The sequence below is a fragment of the Miniopterus schreibersii genome (assembly GCF_964146895.1).
Source record: "Miniopterus schreibersii genome assembly, chromosome: 5".
In the NCBI taxonomy this organism is placed as follows: Eukaryota; Metazoa; Chordata; class Mammalia; order Chiroptera; family Miniopteridae; genus Miniopterus; species Miniopterus schreibersii.
In genome coordinates, this window is record NC_138106.1 from 20,707,801 (window position 1) to 20,727,605 (window position 19,805).

General features: G+C 44.7%; 1 protein-coding gene across 4 annotated transcripts in view; it reads left to right on the forward strand.

Moving 5' to 3' along the window:
- SCHIP1 (schwannomin interacting protein 1) overlaps positions 1 to 19,805 on the forward strand; it is a 125,715-nt gene that overhangs the window by 23,691 nt on the left and 82,219 nt on the right. For 3 of the 4 annotated variants that reach the window (XM_081138578.1, XM_081138576.1, XM_081138577.1), the window contains exon 2: positions 150 to 842. In XM_081138578.1, coding sequence (XP_080994704.1) covers positions 168 to 842 — 675 coding nt within the window. In that variant the 5' untranslated portion in view covers positions 150 to 167. Of the gene's footprint in view, positions 1 to 149; positions 843 to 19,805 lie in introns of those variants that run through there. The other variant, XM_081138581.1, reaches the window with a different exon arrangement.

Below are 19,805 nucleotides of genomic sequence, written 5' to 3' on the forward strand. Positions count from 1 at the left end.
CTGGTGCCGGCCTCCGCCCCCAGGCCGCCGGCGGGGCGCACCTCCAGCCAGCCGGGCGCGGGGCGCCGGGCCGGGGCGTGGGCGGCGGGCGGCGGGCGGCCGGAGCGCGCTCGACCCCGCGGCTCACCCTCTCTGCCTCCTCCCCCCAGGACTACCGAGAGGATGGGATGGATCTAGGCAGCGACGCCGGCAGCAGCAGCAGCAGCAGCAGCCGCGCCAGTTCGCAGTCCAACTCCACCAAAGTGACCCCTTGCTCCGAGTGCAAATCCTCGCCGTCGCCGGGGGGCAGCCTGGACTTGGTGTCTGCCCTGGAGGACTATGAGGAGCCCTTCCCGGTGTACCAGAAGAAGGTGATTGATGAGTGGGCGCCGGAGGACGGCGAGGAGGAGGAACCGGAGGACGAGCACGACGAACGCGGGTGCCGGGATGGCCGCTGTCCCGCCCGGGAGCCGGGGGGCGTGAGCGCCAGGACCCGCGGCGGCGGCGGGGGCAGGGGGACCGCCACCGCCATGCCGCCCCCCGTACCCAACGGCAACCTCCACCCGCACGACCCCCAGGACCTCAGGCACAATGGCAACGTGGTGGTGGCCGGCTGGCCGAGCGGTTCCCGAGGCCCCCGCCGGGCGGTCCAGAAGCCCCAGCCGGCGGGGGGCCGGCGCGGCGGCCGGGGCCCGGCGGCGGGGGGCCTCTGCCATCAGCCCACGGACGGCGGGACGTGCGTCCCGGAGGAGCCCCCGGTGCCCCCAATGGACTGGGAGGCGCTGGAGAAGCATCTGGCCGGGCTGCAGTTCCGGGAGCAGGAGGTGCGGAACCAGGGCCTGGGGAGGACCAACTCCACCTCAGTAAGTTGGCCGCGGTGCGTGCCCACGCGCGCACACATGCGTACACGGCCCGCGCCCGCCCCGCGCGCCCGCCCGGCGCGCCGCCCGCCCGCGCGCCCGCGGCCCCATCCCTCCTCCCCCGAGGCCGGGCCGGGCGCGGGCGCCCGCCTTCCGCTCGCAGGGGGTACGTCGCGCGTCTGGGAGCTGTCTGGGTTTGCAGGGTGGGTGGGGTGCAGGGAGGGGCGGCCGGGCAGCCGCGGAAAGTCGGGTCAGTGGAACCGGCGACTCATTTTAATGGAATTACTTAGGGAGACGAGGTTGAGTCACTTGTCTGAAAATAAATCCGGGGAGATTTTAGCACCGCAGCCAGTGCCTGCGGGTGATATGCGAAGTGGTAATAGTTGTGGCTTTGTCAACCGTGGGGGGTCCCCCTTGGCTGCTACTGACGTCTCACCCTGCGGGCTGCCCTGTGCGCACGCACCGCTCGCCGGCCCGCACCTCTGGGCTGGCAGCAGGGCTGGCTCCATCTCGCGTGTCGGCGGATGCTCCGGGTTTGAATGGGTGGCCACCCTCCTCCAAGACTCTTCCTTTCTGAAACCCGGCCTGCTGTTGACCTGGGGGAATCCTGTGAATGGTCTGCTAGTATGACGACGGCGTTTGAGCCTCGGTCGCCTGACTCGGTCGTTCTCCGATGAATCCTCCTTGTTTTAAAAAGGAGCCTCTTGCAGTTCCTCACCCGCGGTCACCGCCTCCGTGCAGGAAATCCAGAGAGGGAGGGGTGCTGGAGTGGGGGGAGGGGGAGAGAGGGCTGCAATTATAAGAAGCTTTCACAGGGTCGGACTTGTCTCAACATCTTTTGTGCCCCTGAGAGGAGAGCAGATAAATGATTTAAAAGAAAGCGTCATGGATGTAGCCTCCCCTATTTATCACTGTTTTGAGATAAAGCAACAGTTGTAATTTGAAGTCATTAATGATGTCCCTAAATGGGGCTGAAGGGCACAGCTGAAATGAGCTGCTTTCTGTGCGTGGCAGCTGTGTGGCAGTGTGGGAAAATGCTTGCTTGCAGGTGTAATTTTTCGGCTCCAGGGCCCTGGGGCTACTGGAAATTGGGTGCATGCACTTCTGACTTCAGGGGTGAGGATGGTAACTGCGTTTCACAGAGAAATTGGCACGGTTTCCATCAGAGAGAGCCCTTAGCTGACAGACCCCCCTGGTTAGTGTCCCTTGAGAATCTACCTATTAAATTAACACACTCGTTTTAATCCCAGGTTTACCACGGCCCCTGGCAGACATGGAATCCTTCTACTACAGCCAATGTAGCTCTTGTACCTTGCAATGGAAAACAGCCTTTTCTTGCTTAGTGCTTGAGAAAAAGGCCTCATTAAGCGCCCCTGGACTTAAACAGTGACCTGAAGATAAGTTTTCGTTACTATTGTGTGACATTTATAGATTCCAGGAAAATGTAATAACAGGTGAAGTTAGGATTTGATGGTGACAATGAGCTCCATTATTCAAAAGTTATTAAAATGTAATTGAGCACCCCTTGTGTTATGTGCTAAATTTGAGGTATGGTTCTCAGTGCTGCAGTTACATATCTGTCCACGTGGATCTGGAATTGTGGAGAGGGGAGGTAGACATGCAGACAGACCCCTCTGGGCACTTAAAATTTAATGGCTTGCTGACAGCTTCTCCTCTGCCAACACACACACACACACACCCCTCTTGTGTTTGTGAAGACTTTGTGTGAATCTTTCCTTCTTGGGCTATCTTTGAAGCCAAAGGCAAATTGTCCTCACCTAGTGAACAATTTGCATATTGGGGTTCCTCTCCTTCCCCCACACCGCTCCCAACCCTCCTGAAAATGTCCCTTCTGGGCATTTCCTCCACAAGTCAGAGAAATTTGGGTTTTAATGCTTTAAAACAAGTATGAGTACAGAAATAGGGGGAGGGAAGATGGCCTTTGAGGTTGTTTAATTTTGAGTTTTTCCATGTTTTGGTTTGTTTTTGAACAAAATTACTAGCTAATGTTAGTTTAGATTAGTGTTTTTCAAAGTAAGTTACCTTTGAAATCACCTTAGCATTTAAGAAAAATGAAATACAATAGAATGTACTATAGAGCATTGCTCATGGTCAGCTTGGCTTTTTATAACTTTTGTTTCAATTTCATGTATACACTGGGTCACAATGTAGGATTTCTTTCTCATTATGGATTGCTATCATAACAGTTTGGAAAACCCTGGAATAAGTGGGAGAATTTATAACCATGAGGACAGAAATTTGGGAATAACAAAGGAGTTACATAGAAGAGAAGCCTGTCTTTGAAGGAGTAGTTGTAATCAAATGATATTTTTGCTACTCTTTAATAAGTGTGTATAAATGAAATTACGGACTACTGGGAAGAGGGGTATACATGAGAAAGGGGGAGAAGGTTTTCTTTCCCCTGTGAAGGGAACCACATAAGCTTATTCCCACCTCAGGGCTCTTGTCCATTCTCTTTAGGAATCAAGTGGCTGAGAACTTGTCATCATTCCAGACCATTCAACTCCCACCTTCCCGGAGCAGCTGTCCCCGACCATACTCCCTAAGTAAAGGAAGGCACTCCGCCCCACCCAGGCACTCCTGGTGCATTTTCTTAAGGCTTATCACTACCTGACATTACCTTGTTTAGATCGCCTTCATTTTTAGCCTCTCTAGAATTGAATTGGACTGCAGGGTTCTTGCCTATCTTTTCATTGCTGTAACCTGCGACCCTGCCTGGGATATACATCTGTCCACATGGAACTACACTCTCAAATTTATCAACGGAATGAATGAATGAAGGACTTACACGACCCACACACCACAGACCTAAACCACCCCTTTCACTTTACAATTGAGAAAACTGAGGCCCAGAGTTGTTCAGTGATTTCTCTAAGGTCCCAGAGAGACCTTTAAAAGCGGTTTTGTCCTTTCTGCTGACACCAGCCTAGTTTTTCTTCTTTTCATGCTTAAAATAATGTGAAATAAAAGGAAAGAGCTCCCACCTACTGAAGTAACTTAAAGGGTTTCCTAATGACTAGTCCCTTCTTCCGCTTCCTTGATATTAAGGATAGAAGTAAACTAAGAAACAACCGGAATCCGTTACTTTCGTGTCTCTTCTCATAGACAGGGTTTGGTTTGGGTTTGTTTTAATGGAACAATGTTGAGTTCTGCAGAGCAAAACCGTGACAGAGTGCGGATCTTCTCACACCCTGCCCAGGTCTCCTTTCTCTCTCTCGGCTGTAGTAATACACTCAGAAGGAAAGACTGAGGTTTCAAAAACGTGTTGGCAATCAGGGAAAATTAGAGGCAGATTAAAAATAAACTCACACTGCTTAGGTGGGCTCTGAAACCTAGGGCCGACCTTTTCTTCTCGAAGGGTTTAAGCAGCTAATCTCTCCCTGGATGCCAGGTGCCAGTGGAGGGGCATGAAGTTGGATGCCACCAGGAAATGTTGATGTCAGAGCACGGAGGTGCCAGAGGAGTTCTGAAGGAAACACTTCAGTGACCTAACTTGCTGCTGTCTTCTCAGAGCTGGCTGCTGCGCCGAGGCAAACCCGCATTACCTGGGGCAACCCAAACCCCTCTTTGATGTCCCAACCCCCCCCCTTGAGATCAGAGCCTTGAGGGCAGTGAGGTTACTTGGTTTCACTGCCTTTTCCCCAGTAGCTCCACTGTGCCTGGCCCAAATGCCTGATGCAGGTCGGGAGGAGGGGACATTCACCCCAGCAAGCAGAACTCCTCCCAGAAGCACCCCTGCAGTTGGCCAGCCCTTGCTCATCTGGTATCCACGTGTTTCTCACAGTCCTGCCCTGGGCCTGTGTCACCTCAGGTGTGTAAATGCTCAAGGGCCACACACAGCCACAGTTATGGAGTAAAGACGGATGCTGGGTATTGGGCTTTTGAGGTCAGGTTTAGAACCAGGGAGGCGAGTGTAAGGGCGTTGGGCTCCCATGTGCTTGTACCCATCCCAAGCTCTCATCTCCCTGCCTACTCCGACTCCGGTGAGCTGGCTTGGAGAGTCCTGAGGGAAACCAGGGGTTCCCCTTTCTCCTGCTTCTCCAGGACCTCAGTTTGTCAGAGTGTCACTCTTTCTCTCAAGGGGCTTCCCACACATCACCAAGTGCGGTGGGTGTGCCCACTGCCTCAATCCTTGTCTTAAATGGAATATAATTTTACCTCTTTCTCTCGGTGATCTTTCCACGCTCTTTTCTCTCCTTCAGGATCTGTGGTCTGTGTTTAGCCTGTTTTGTCTCTGGAAACTCACTTCCATTTTTTCTCCCACAACTCTCTCCTGTGGATTCTTTTTTCTTTTCTTTTTCTTGTACAATCTGGTGAGTTTTGACATGTGTACACTTGTGAAACCATTGCTAAAATCAAGATAATGAACATATCTCTCACCCCCAAAAGTGTCCTTGTGCCCCTTTGTAATTCCCCCAGTCCTGTCCGTTGGCAACCACTGGTCTTAGTCTATCACTCTAGGTTAGCTTGCTTTTTCTGAAATGACTATAAGTGGAATCATGTAATACATACTCAGTTTTTGTGGGGCTTCTTTCACTCAGCCTATAATTATTTTGCAGTTCATCTGTGTTACTGCGTATGTTTATAGCTCCATACTTTCCGTTGCTAGATAGTGATCCATCTCATGGTTATACCCTATTCCCCGATTGATGGACATTTGAGTTGTTTCTAGTTTTTGTCTATTACAAATAAAAGTGCTGTGAACATTCACATAGAAGTCTTTGTAGAGATATATTCTTTCATTTCTCTTGGAGAAATACCTGGGAGTGGAACGGTTGGATCATATAGTAGGTGTGTATTTAACTGTTTAGAAAGTTGCCTGTTTTCCAGAGAAGTTGTACCGTTTTACATTGCCATCGCCATGATTCTTAATTCAGTCACTATAACCTTGGCTTTCTCTCCCACTGGTTGCTCCACCCCGTGTGCGTCCTTGGGCCTTGCAGGACACCTCCTTTCAGGTGACTGGGCTGGCTGCTGCCCTCTCTCTTAAAACAATGCGAAAGCACCTGGACCGCATCTTCCATGCAGCCAAAGTCATTCCACCCATTGTTCAAAAAGGAAAGGACTTGTTTTTAAATTAGAGAAGAGTTTTATCTGTAGACCCTACATGGTTTTTTTGTTGTTGTTTTTAAATATATCTTTATTGATTTCAGAGAGAGGAAAGGAGAGGGAGAGAGAGATAGAAACATCAATGATGAGAGAGTCATTGATCGGCTGCCTCCTGCACGCTCCCGACTGGGGATCGAGCCTGAAACCCGGGCATGTGCCCTGACCGGGAATCGTACCCCTATCGCCTAGATCCTAGGTCAACGCTCAACGGCTTAGCCACACCCAGTCGGGCACACGTTTTAATTCCAGTTTTATTATATTTTAGTGCCAGTGACAGGTGCATTTCCCCCATTTAATGAGAGGGTAAGAAAATTTTTAATTGACATGTTAATTGAAAGATTCTCCTGATGAAGTTATTTCTAAAGCACTTGAAAATAATTTGTCTTTTACTTGTTTATACCATTAACTAGTATCAAACGTTAAATTACCTACCTTTCTTCCTAGAACGGTACTAATTACAGGTTATTTTCATGTATTATTCTGTGCGAATTACAACCCAGTTCTCCTTCCCCGTCAATGACACTAAAAAAGCTTGAATAGCTAAGTATTTGTTTACTTGGGCTATATTTAAATTACATGAATTCCCTTTTTATAGACTGAGTTAAGAGGCCTTTATTACTCCTACAAAATATAGTAAAGTTTATAAGTTTAATAAGCGATGTGATTCGGCAGCCTGGGACCCAGCAGTGAAAACATTCTGTGTGGTATGCAGTTATCACTTATTCCTAGTCGTTAGAGAGCATTACGTGGCAGTGATAAAATCATTTTGTGTTGTTTGTTTGTTTGTTTTTTACCATAACCAGAAATTACCAGCGCTTAATGTATTCTGTGCTTTGACCCTTCTCCTTGAAATGTTTATTGCCATCTTTGCCTGCTTTTCTAATTTATGTTGATGTTTAAGAGCTGCAAGGCTGCTTTATCCGTTCAGGTGTACTCAAGACTTCAAAGAAATATGATTTGGTTTAAAAAATAGGTTTCAGATAAACCACAGTTCTGGGGTTGTGTGTAATAAAGCACCATCAGATGATTCACCCTCTTGTTGAACAGCCTTTTGAAATGTAGTGGATTCAGTGAAATCTTTGCCTACCAATTGGCTTGCACGTAGTGGGGCGGTGCTTTAAAACGCTCTGAAGAAAGTTTTCAGGGTGCATATGTGGCAAGTGGATGCAGATGCGTCCTCACCAGGTATTTGCTGAGCCCTCTGGACGTCTCACCGTCGACACCTTGGCCTTGCTCCATTCCTTTCTGGCTCTGCCTGCATTTGTGACTCCAGGTCGGTCGCCTGGCATTGTTCCACTAGGGAAGGCCCAGCACGAGCCCCTTGCGAGTCTTGGGGTCAGGCGCTGTTGCTACTGTGTCTCCACCGCCTCGCATTTGTTTCTCCCAGGCCTGCTCGCACCCACAGCCCCTCCTCTTTGGGGACGCTGTACCCGATCATCTCAGCTCTGAACAACCTCAGACTTCTGTTCCACTGTGTGCCACTTCCTCATACTTGGGTTTTAAAAGGCTTTCTGGTTTTGAATGTTTTCCGTGTTCATTATCACATTTGCTCCTCATAACACCTGGAAATTGGACAAGGCAGTTATTATTCCCATTTTAGAGATTAGAAAACCGAGACCCAGCGAGGTTCAGGGATTTGCCTAAAGTCTCATGCCTGACAAAACTCAGACCAAACCTGTCAATTTTGGCTCTGGTTCCAGGCACTTTCAGTGGCATTGTCTTATATTCTAGGCTATCTTTTTGTGGGTATGTCTGCTATCTACCCTCCTCTCCATCAAAGACATACATAACATAGGCTCGGGCATTTCCTGAGAAATGCTTATTTATGGTCAGTTAATGTATTTTGTAACACCCTTTAGTTTTAAAATTTACTCAAAACTGCTACACTCTGAAGTTTCATATTAGTGCTAATAATAGTAATTCTAGCTCCTTTCTTAAAAGCTTGTCTAAACTCTGTAACATTGCATTTGCATTTTAAAATATAAATTTGTTTTTACTGCTGGACCTTTGCCCCTGAAGACATGAATGGTTTTGTTCTCTTACTTTTGAAATTCAGTCCTAAGTATTTTAACAAAAAGGGCTCTTGCAAATGCTTTTCTTTAGCTGCTTTATGCTCCTTGAGCTGTTAGGACAGATGACGCTTTATACTGTCAGTGGCTGGGAGATTATTTTGCACACGACTTCTGTGGACATTCAAGTGTCAATTATGAAATTGAGCGGTTTTAGTAGAAAAGTAATAGGATTTTAAAGATAGAAAGGATCTGAGAGGTCATTTCATCAAACCCTCACCACCATTGCCAAAGGAGGAAACAGGTCTATGGAGATTAAACTTCACTCAACTTCCACAGCCCAGGCCTGACCCAGCCTCCAGGCCCCTGAATCACTGTTTCCACTTTTCAAGAGCTCTGCCCCTCTTCAGCTACTGCTACCTTTATTAAAACAAGTGTTTTTAAAACTTAATTTGGAGGACAGGTCCAGTCTTATTATTTAAGATCTTCAAAAGTGAAACTGGATTCTAATTTTTATCACTTGGTAGAAAAGTTTTCAATTTTCTGTTTCTCATTTTCATTTTTAAACCCACGTTGTCAAACAATTATAAAATTGCTTTCTTCCATTCAGACTTCAGCCTCATCACTGTGTATATTTCTACCAACAGAACAGTCCTCTCCCTGGGTTGACAGATTTTTTATTTTATTTTTTATTTGTCATTGCTCTTTTCTCACCAGTAAACAGCTTTTCCAGGCTGTCCACCCTGCCTTCCAGCACTGGGCAACAGTCTTCCCCTGTCCCAGGGCTAGGGGACGACTGTTGACTGGCTCTTGAGAACTTTGCAAGGAGCCAACTGAGTTGTAGGAGCCAGAGAAAGCAGCAGCCAGGGTTCAGGTGCCTTTCTGCACATCACTTCCATTTACAAAGTCCATCCATTGACTGTCAGGGCCAGGTGGGGGTACCCGATTCAGAAAGATAGAGGAGGAAGGATCTCTGTGTTGTTTGCCCCACAAGTAGAAACAGATTTGTTCCATCTAGACAGAGTTTCAAGTGAATATTTTATTATAAGCCCCTCAAAAAGGGGAACTGACAAAATCCAGAAGGTATTTGTGGAGTTCAGAAACAGCCCATACAATAGTCTCATTGGGACACCTGACTTTGTTAGAAAATGGGTGAGAGCAAGGCACAGAAAATGGACATCAGGAAAGGTGATGGTTTGGGTTTTTATGTTCCCCGTGTGGTGTTTCTGAGTTTCCCAATTAAGTCTGTAGAGCTAGGTCATCACTCATTTTTCTTATCAGGTCCAGGACAGTTGTAATTGTCACTGTCCTTCACTTAAGTCTCATCAGATCTGTAAGAGCTCTCATTGTTTCAGATGCTCTTGGTTTGCTTATTTCCTTTGTTTTGTTTTTGTGAGGAATGTTATTCTCCTTATATACTTGTTAAATAATTTTTTTAAAACATATCTTTATTGATTTCAGAGAGAGGAAAGGAGGGGAGAGAGAGAGATAGAAACATCAATGATGAGAGAGTCATTGATCAGCTGCCTAGCCTGCAACCCGGGCATGTGCCCTGACCGGGAATCCAACCCCGATCTCCTGGATCCTAGGTCGATGCTCAACCGCTGAGCCATGCCCAGCCCGGCTATATTTGTTAAATAATTATGTCAAGCATGTTCTATCACCAGTCTTTGTCACTTGTCTTTCTCTGTTTTCGTTCATGCATGCACTCAACCTAATTTTATTCTCACCTCAGGACCTGTTTTTCAATATTTTTTGTGTCATTTTAGGTTATTCCCATTTTTTTTCCTACTTTTGTGGTAATTTCTCTACAAAGTGTATATAATTCAGAAGGTGGTGGTTTAGGCTAGGCCCAGGTGATAGGAATGCACTTGATCAGTGTTTGTTCAGAGCAGGGTTGATGGTTTTTCTAAAGCACTCATAAAATATCTTTTAGTTACATCTAACTGACGTGAGGTTGTATCAAAGCAAAGCTTACTGGAAGGTAAAAGAGTTATCCGTTTTCTTTAGTCTGGTTTGTATATCTGATTTCCTAATAATTGCCACTTGTATCTGTACATTTCACAGATAGCCCTACATCTCCACCCCAATATTTTATATTTATTTGTAGCTGAATGACCTTTTTTGGTATATCCATCATCAGCAATATCATGGTGTTCTTTTCCCCCTTCCATTTCTTAGTCTCTCCTTAGTATTTATGGTTCATGAAAGAGATTGTGAATCTCTTCCTTGGAATATTAGCATAGTATACCAAAAAAAGAAAAAGCTTCCATTTTTATGGATTACAAGAAGCAATGCATTAGTGGGCAGCTGATTTCTACAAATTCATCAATTCCAGAGGGTTTTATTGCCCATGTCCTAATAGAGAAGATTGATCCTTCAAAACTCTTTCTTGTAGAAATAAATGTCTGAGTTATTCATGGACTTGGTTTTTTTTGTTTTTTTTTTTACAAAGGATTACTAAAAGCTTCTAGCAAGAAAGTGTGTGGGTTGGATTTTTCCAGGCGATGCTGTGTCTGTCAGTGGGCTGGGCTTGTTTTCAGGGTGCGTGAGGAAGGGCAGAAGACAGCTCACCCCACAGCCCTGCGGCCAGGCCCAGGCAGCACCTCCGCTGGCGTGGCGCACACCGGCCCACCTGATCCTCCTCTTAACCCCTCAGAAGAGCACCCCATTGCTTCCTCCTCTAGGATCCTCCCTACCCCCCACCCCCACCCCCACCCCCACCCCGTGGTCCTCAGCCTGCCTCCGTTTCTGCTTCTACTCCTATGCAGGTTTACCTGTGTGCATACAGAACCAATTCAAAGCCCATAAGAAGGTGACTCATTAGTGCTGGGCACCTCTGGTGGCCAAGGCTCCTTGCCAGACCCCCTCATGGTGACAGAGAGAGGACGACAGGCACTCTCCCTGGCCGACTAGCTGTGGCCAGCATCCACTTGCTCACAAACAGGTTGTAGACATGCCCAGGCAAAACAACAGTAGTTTGTGGCAGCTACTAAATTAATGTGCCTGGATTCTGCTTTCTTCTTGGTTTGCCATATAGGGAAAGAACTCTGCTGTCTTTAAAAAAGTTTAAAGGAATGAGGTAATTTCCTCGTCATTCCTAAGACTTTCAGCCGTGTGGTAAATTTAGATTTGAGGTTAGAGCATTAAAAAATAAAAACAAAACCCAAAGAGCTGCTGTGTTATGAAATGCTGGGGCATTTTTAATGTCAAGTCCAGCAGCTTAATAGCTTGTATCCCCTTTTCCCCATCCAGGAAAGAGTATTAAACTTATTTCCAAAATAAGAAGGGCCCGGCGCTGTGGGAACCTGGCACAGTGTCTTCTTAGAAAAGAACCTAAAGGCTAATCTCCACTCCTATAAAAAGAACATGTTTTCAAATAGTTTCAAAACCAGTTTAGCCTTCTGTTTTTCTCCTCATGGCACCAGTAGTTAAAAATTATGCCACTTATGGAAATTACAATTTTTTTCCTTTGTGCCATTTCACATAATTTTTGGTCCATTTTGACCTGATCTGACATTTTATGAGTAGTTGCATCTTAAGTGCTTTGTTCTTTTTATTTCCACCCTAAAATTGGTTCTGAAGGGAGTAAGAGAGAAGACCACCGGGATTTTATTTTTGAATACTTAAATTACGTAACCAGTGATCTCCTGTTAGTAGTGACGCAGCCTACAGTGGCTCCGCAGTCTGACCCAAATAGCCCTTGAAGGAAGCTCTCATTCCAGAAGACCTGCAGGCAGCAGTCATTTGAAGGCTTTTGAATACCTACCCTACTGTGGTCTGGCAGTTTCAGTATTAGACTTACTGTTCCTGTGTTTCATACGGAAATGCTCAGCAAAGTAAATATACCATTGTTGTGCTTGTACTACCACGTGAGTAAGACCCCAGGGCACTGGAAGCATAATTAAAACTCTCCTTTTCTAGTAAACATTGACCCTGGGAATCAGAATTGTAGAGCTGGAAGGGTGGCAAGGATGGCAAAACCAGATGCTTGCAGAGGCCATGTAGGTCTAATGAGAGCAGTGGGCCAGGCAGGAGTAAGACTGTGGTGACCAGGAGGACGGCAGCTGTTCTTCCATACTGGCTGACCTGTCACCATGCCAGAATATAGTCACAGCCCTCTGATATGTCAGGAGAATCCCAAGACCCAGGCCATGGTTTTATGAGAAATGTCTTCAATATGGAATTTTGGCAAGTAACTTTAAATAAACACATAATTTGGGGGCTGAAAAAACAAATCTGTGGATCAAAACATGGCCTATGGGCCACCAGTTTCTTATCCCACACTCAACCCAATCTCCTCATTTTACAGATGAGAAAACTGAGACCCAAAGAGGTTGTTAAATGAGTTAACTGAAGTGGGGATGAGGTGGGGCAAGTTGGGGGTGGCTTGCTGAGAGGTTTGGTGAGATTCTAGAAACAGAGATCTTAGGAAAGAAAACTCATGGAGTGTTGGTATTTACTGACACCACAGTAGCTTCCCTCCTCTTTTCAAGTGTTTAAATTAATTTGAAACAATAACATCCAGGGAAAAAGTAAGCGCTACCTTACACAACTTATTCTATTTCACTTAATTCTTATTGACATCCCATTTCTTAGAATTTACTTGTCTCTTTCATCTTCAAACCAGTTCAAAAATTGACTTGTTATTTGGATTCAAGGAAATGTATCGTGATTTATTTTTCATTATTTATGAATAATGAAGGTCTTTTTAAGAGCAAGTTATCTTAGCCATAAATACACATACACACACTGCATGATATGTGGCTTCAGTTCTTTTATATGCTGGAAACTCACCTGGGAACATTTTAATTCCCAAGGGTGGTGGAGGGGTGAGTTTTGATAAAAATGTCTTGTTGATATATGGTGTCTAATGAAACTTCAATATTGCTGAATCATATTGAGATTTTATTTAATTGCTGTTACTACATTAATATTGAATGGGGCCTGTTGAAATTATAGATGTTGGAAAGTTATATTTATTTCCTCTTGAGAATTACTGGCTCTAAGTACAAAGTCAGCATAGATTTCAAACAAGACAAGTTCAGGGTGTTTTTTCATTTTCCTTTAAAAAATAGAAAACATTGTTCACTTCCCTTTTTTAAAAAAAAAAAAAGCACAAAACTTTTTATTTTGGAATAACTTTAAATTTACCAAAAAGTTACAAACACATTACAGAGTTTCCAAATATCCTTCATCAACTTCCCCTAATGTTAACATTTCTTCTAACTGTGGTACATTTGTCAAAACTAAGAAATGAATATTGGCACAATAGTATTACCTAAAGGACATTTTATTTGGATTTATATTAGCTTTTAAAATTAAAAGGTTGTGTTAAAACTATAGGTAATAAGTAATGTATCCTCACAGACTGTAGCTTGAAGAGAAACCGGAGAGTTTCACTGTGTTCTCCATCACGCCCCCACAAAGTCCTTCAAGCAAACATAAAATGTGAGCAGAATTTCTGCTAGTGAGCTTGCTTTGTAAATGCACTTTGAAGACAAGTCTCCTAGCCCCTCTTCCCGTCAGATTGCCATCCCTGGGTCCCTCCTATGTGGAAAGGGTACCTGCCCCTGTGGGGAAAGAGTCTGTAAAGAAGGGGCAGAAGAGCCCTGGCCAATTTGGCTCAGTTGATTGGGGGTCATCGCATGCACCGAGAGGTCACCAGTTCAATTCCTGGTCAGGGCACATTGCCTGGGTTGTGGGCCCAATCCCCAGTAGGGGGCGTGCAGCTGATCAGTGACTCTCTTATCTCATTGATGTTTCTCTCCCTCTCCCTTCCTCTCTTTCTCTCTAAAAGTAAAAAACATTTTTAAAAAGAGAAGGGGCAGAAGGAGAGGCAGGGAGAAAGGAGCACAGCACACTGCTTGTAGAGGGAGCAACTCCTCTAACCAAGAAGGCGGGAGTGAGGGGCTGTGTTGTGAGCCCCCAAGTGTAGAAATAAACTACATGCTCGCCCACTCTCTGCTTTCGTGGACAGCCACATGCTGTCACCGTCCTTTAGAATGTTATTTGGTGGTTTTTTAACTCAGGAGCAGCTGTTCAGCTTAGTTCAACTTCTTCTAAGTTCTGTTTCTGGTGGGATTGCAGAGGCTCTGAGTGTGTGGTATGAAAGTTGCAACAGAAGGGAGTAAGTTCCAGTTGACTACAAAGAGCTGTGAGTGACCTGAGGGATAAATGCCGCTCAAGATGTAAAATGAGCCCCGGTTGGGTGACTCGGTTGGAGAGTCGTCCTGTGTGCCAAAAGGTTGCAGGTTCGATCCTGGGTTGGGACCCTTACAGGAGGCAACCAATAGATGTTTCTCTCACATCAATGTTTCTCTCTCTCTCTCTCTTCCTCTCTCTCTAAATTCAATAAACATATCCTCGGGTAAGGATTAAAAATTTAAAAATGAGTGCTAATCCGTGAGGAACACATTTGGGAGATGTCACGGCTTAGAAATCCTGAGGAGGTTTGAGACTTGCAGGAGAGGAAAAGGAAAGGAAACTGACATATCGGAATGTTCACTCTTTGTTGACTGATTGAGTGACCCAAATTTGAAAAACTAAACTACGAATGGACCCAAGGCATAGTTTTGTCAGCAACAGGAGGATGTCCCCATGACTCAGTGAATTCCCATAGAGAGGGTTTCCCGGTTACTCATCTCTGCTTTTGCGTGTGGCCTGGTTTGGCTGACAGGATCAGTGATTTCCTCTTAAGGCTTGTTAACATTTCCCAGAATTCCTTCACTAATTACATGTTTGATATATTGTGGATCATGATACTACTATCTAAATGGCTTCTTTTAGCAAAACCCATATAATCATATTGAAAACTGTGCTTTCTAGACCAACATGTTTTAAGTAGCTGCTTCAATATATGTAGTCTCTTGGTGTTCCTGGGAGGCTGTGCTCCAGGAGGGGACACATGGGCATCACTGACCTCTGTACTCTTAGGTTCTTCCTTCTGTAGGGGATGTTCATGGGTTTTGCACCCAGCAGGAATTACCCTTCCTCCCAGGTTCCTTTTAGGGCATTACCTTCCTTTGCTGTGTGTGATTTTGGGGGGAGGGTAATTATAAGTGGCTGACTCATGTTTTGGGAACCTCAGCCCCAGATTCTCCCTCCTCTGGCTCTGCCACAGCTGTAAGAGCTCTGCCCTACCCCCCTCCCCCACCAGGACTTGGGGTCTAGAGCCCTCGCTGCAAGGCCCTCAGGAACAGTCGGAGGCCCTTCATAGCTCTGCTTCTGGACCTCCATGGATTTCCCCACGTTTCCAGTTGCTTCTCTATGTCTATTGCCTGTTGATTCTATGAGTTTAAAATCAGTGTTGGTTTTTTTGCTTTTAAATCAGGAACCCTCACTGTTAATAGCAGGCACTCTCTAGACTTACTACTCAAGTTCATACATGACAGTTGTAGGCCTCATATCACTAAATAGAAGTCTTGAAGGTGTTTTGAGTCTTCACAGAATCACTAAATATCAAAGGTGGACTGGAACGTAGGGCTCACCTGGCCCAAGCCCTTTCATTCCACAGGTGAGGAAATGAGTGCACACAGTGAAAGAGACCCTGAAGGTGTCCTAGGTGGAACATACCACACTGACATCCTACACAGAGATCTCATGACCCATCTGCCCAGGGCATCTAGTCCACACGCCCTCACTCTGCTCCCCTGCCCCTGTCACCCCTGGTACCCACTTATGGGATGACTGGGCAGGACTAAGGGTGTCATCTATGACCTTGGAAAGGATCAAAGCTAACTGGGCCACATAGGGATTCAGCCTATGGCTGGTGGTGTTAATACCAAAATTCAAATACTGAGATGAAATGTCAGCTTTTAGCCTCAGTCACAGGGGTTACCCTCTGATGACAGTCCAGATGTGTCCTCTTGTTTCAGCTGAGACTTTGTCTGAGGAAGTGGTGGTTATCAGCAATTTCTGGAATCAGGCCTAGCCCAGAATAGTAGTACAAGCCTCCTTATGATTATTGGGATAAAAACAACTAGTGTTATGGTACGAATCTTGTGTTTTTAATGTGAATTAAAGATGGTCTTCCAACCATTTCTTATTTTGTAGAAACTGTGTTGTTATGTAGTCTAAATGTAGTGCGTCTCTGAGTGTCCAAAGGGTAAACTTTCTGAACTCACTTTCGAGCTATGTTTTTAAACTGCTTATGTGAATGAAGCTTACAAGCAAAGTCACAAAGGTCCACAAAGTAATGTCTGCAAAAGATTTCCTTAATATATGTCATTACTTTTCTCCATAGCTTTATTGAGTCTGTAAATACATATTGAATGCCTACTGCGTGCTAGGCATGAAGGGTAAAGGTGAACAGAGGCTCACATGGAGCTCCTGGTCATGTCACGGAGCTTCCTGCCCTCATGGAGCTTGCAGTCAAGTGGAGGAGCTGACATAGGTCCCATGAGCACACGTGTAGCAGGTGCTGCTGAAGGGCCATGATGCTGTGAGAACTAAACCTGTTTTCAAGATAATAATAACAGCTATTTCTTATTGAGTTCCTGCTCTGGGAAGGCGCTGAGCTGTCTCCTTTCCATCGATGGGGCCTAATGCGCACAGTGGGGTGAGGTAGATGCTCTGACTCCCATTTTACAGACGAGGAAACTGAGCTTGTGGTGGAATCACAGAGCCAGTGCTTTCCACTTTTGGTTAGAAACTGCTGCACCAAATATTTGGAATTTAGCCTCTGACTTATCACACAGTAACTGCTTATGATTGCTAATAGCTATAGCCATGTCTGAATATCTGTAATCTCTCGATATATAATATCTACTTATACCTCCATGTGATTCTATAGGAGAATTTTTGGGAAATGGAAACTTTAATTAATTAGAAATTCACTTGAACATAACTATATGGCTTTGTTTCTTCTCTCTGCTCTGAAGGTCCCCACCACCACCTCCGCACTTACTTCTATTAATCAAACCCATCCAGTCTGTGAGGCTCAGCCAGAAACTCACCCTCCACGAAAGATTTTTTTAATTAAAAATGTGGTGCTAACTTTTATCAGTGATGTTAATTTTCATCGATTTTATCAAAAGTACCTATTTATCATTTCTACATGCATTTTTTCATTTATGCAATAAACATTTATTGAGAACCTGCAAAAAAGAAAAAGAAAAGCCAACTCACCCTGCTTGAAGGGGTCGTAATGATCCTCTGGTTGAGCAGAGGCTCAGAGATACAGTTGTACGTTCCTGCTCTCTTGACACCCCATCTCCTTGTACCCAGAGAACTGGGGTGCTGTGGGGAATGGCACCTTTTAGGGAATTTATTAGGAAGAAGGTATTTGAATTCAGTAGTAAATTAATATTAAGTTTCTCAGGCTCCAGGAAGGATTCCTTTGACTTATGCTGGGTTCTACTTTGTCTCATAATGACAACAAAATATAAATTTATTTCTAAACCTTTCAGTGTCTGGATTCTGTGAAGCGAAGTTTCCCGTTGAGGGGGAATGCTTTGAAGAGGCATTGTAAGTGCCATTTTTAGAGTTAATCATGTTTATCTTGAAAAGAAAAATAACAGTTTGTTCTTTGCAGACTAAAATAAAGGTGTTTTTGGTTGTCATTTTACTCATTATACTGCAATAGCCATTGGAACAAAGCTTGCAGCTCTTTTGTCAATTGTTCTCTTGTCATTTTATGCCTGTTTGCTTCCTCATTTACATGACCACTGGATTCTCAAAAAATTGTTCCTAGCAAAATGACAAAGTTTGATTTTAAACAAGTGCCTTTAACCTGAAATGATTCATTTCAATTCAAACTGTGATGCTTTGAAATTAGGATTCTTCTACTGAACTCAAGTTCTGTTAATTCCTATTAAAAACAAACAAGCAAAAATATACAGGTAGTTCATTCACATTGTAGAAATGCAGATAAATAAAAAGGAAAACATTCATCATGTTTTGCTGTCTGTCCTCTTAGACTTTCTCAGTACACATTTTACATATACAAAAACTTGCTCACCCTGATTACACTGTTTTAGAGCCTCCATTTAAGGCTTTTGAAAAATTTGACTGTTTTTCCGTGTCATGTATTTCAGCAACATTAATGTGTGCACAGTATTTCGTTGAATGGATTTACCATAATTTATTTAGCCTATTCTTATTATTGGCCCTAGTAGTCTAACTAGTTCTCTATACAGTTTTACTTTTCTTAGAAGAAATTCAGAAATGTGAAAGGCCAAAGGTTATATATCATCATGTCGCCAACAAAAAGCTTGGCAGTTATTTTGCCAGCAGTTTGTATAGTGCCCTTTACATGCTTACTGCCATTGACTATGTTCTCTTCTCCTCTCTTCGTCATCATGATAGGCAAAACCTGGTCTGTTTAAATTTTTCTTTATTAATTCTGTATTTTGTGAATTACTTCAGTGAGGCTTTTGCCCTTGAGATGCTTGTCTTACTAATTTGTAAGAATTCTTAATAGGTTACTCTTAGTCATGTATTTTGCAGGTAAATTTCCCCAGTTTGTAGTTTGCCTGTTAGTGGTACATTTTTTGACATAAATAAAAATATATTTTTATGTAGTTATAAAAAAAATTTCTCAGGCTTCAGGAACTTCTTGAGTATTTTGATTTAAGGGAATTGAAGAGTCATGAGTTTTTCTGATCATGTGTCCTGAATGCTGTAGGCTGGGCATATGTTCAAACAGAGGCCCCAGCCTTTGCCCTAATGAGCTGTTTGTGCTTTACCTGAGGCCTTGGGCACACTAACCCAGGTGTGGCTCAGATGTTGAAGTGCCGGATGCTGACGGGATTGGGGGGCAGAAAGCCAGGCATCCTAATGCCAGCCTTCAGCACCCTGACCTGGGACTTCCTTTCAGAAACTCCAACACTTTACAGACAGGTCAAGTTGGTTAGAGAAAGAAGCGCCTCCCTTCCCCCATCCATCCAAGTTGTGATTGGACCAGGAGTCGGGGTGAGGAGCCAAAGGGTAATTGCTCTGTCACTGCAGGACCGATGACCGATGACCGGCATGAGCTGAGGGAAAGGTAATCCTCCCCTCTACCCACCCGCAATGCAAAGCTGTTGAATGTCAACTGTGGTTTGCAGCTTTCAAGTGAGAAATGTTTCCTGCCGCATGTCATCCAGCTGAGCGCGTGTCCCCTGCCCCCCTGGTTGTTGGGTAGCGTAGGGAACGGAGGGGGCCGTGTGCCTTTGAGCCGAGGCATTTGCAGTCCTTAGTGCTCCCGTCTGCTTCCCAGACTCAAGTCCACAGCAGCCTCCCTTCCTCTTGACCCTGTCAGTACCGCCAGAGCCTTTCCCGTGGAGCTCTGCAGGTCTTGTTCAAACGGTGCCACCATCTCCAGCTCAGGTGCTCAGCTGGTCAGGAGGGCCATTTGCTAAGGGAGAGGCACAAAATGTTTTCGTGGGGTCAGAGCCTTGGACTCCCTGTCCAGTGGGTGTCTCCCATCAGTTTCTACTGCTGATTTCTTTTGACTGATGGCTGGGTTGGAGAAATTATTTATAAATCTCTAACAAAAACAAAACTGTAAAGTAAACATTTTTAAAAAGTCCAAAAACCAATCTGAATTTTCTCCTTAGTATGGCTACTTTGCTATGTAACTTAGAGACTGAACTAGGGCTAGAGGATATAAAATAGACCAGTATTATGTGGTTTTTCTGTAAACAACCTTCTCCAAAAAAAAAAAAAAAAGTTCTAGAGTGAGCCAAAGGTTTGTAATACTTAAAAAAATTACCATTACGTATTATTCACTTTATATGCCTACCAGCGGCAATACACTTTATATCAGAACAGTTGTGTATCTTCTCAATTTGATAGCTTTCCTAAAAAGCGTAAGCATGCTTCCATAAATGTAATGAAAGCTTTT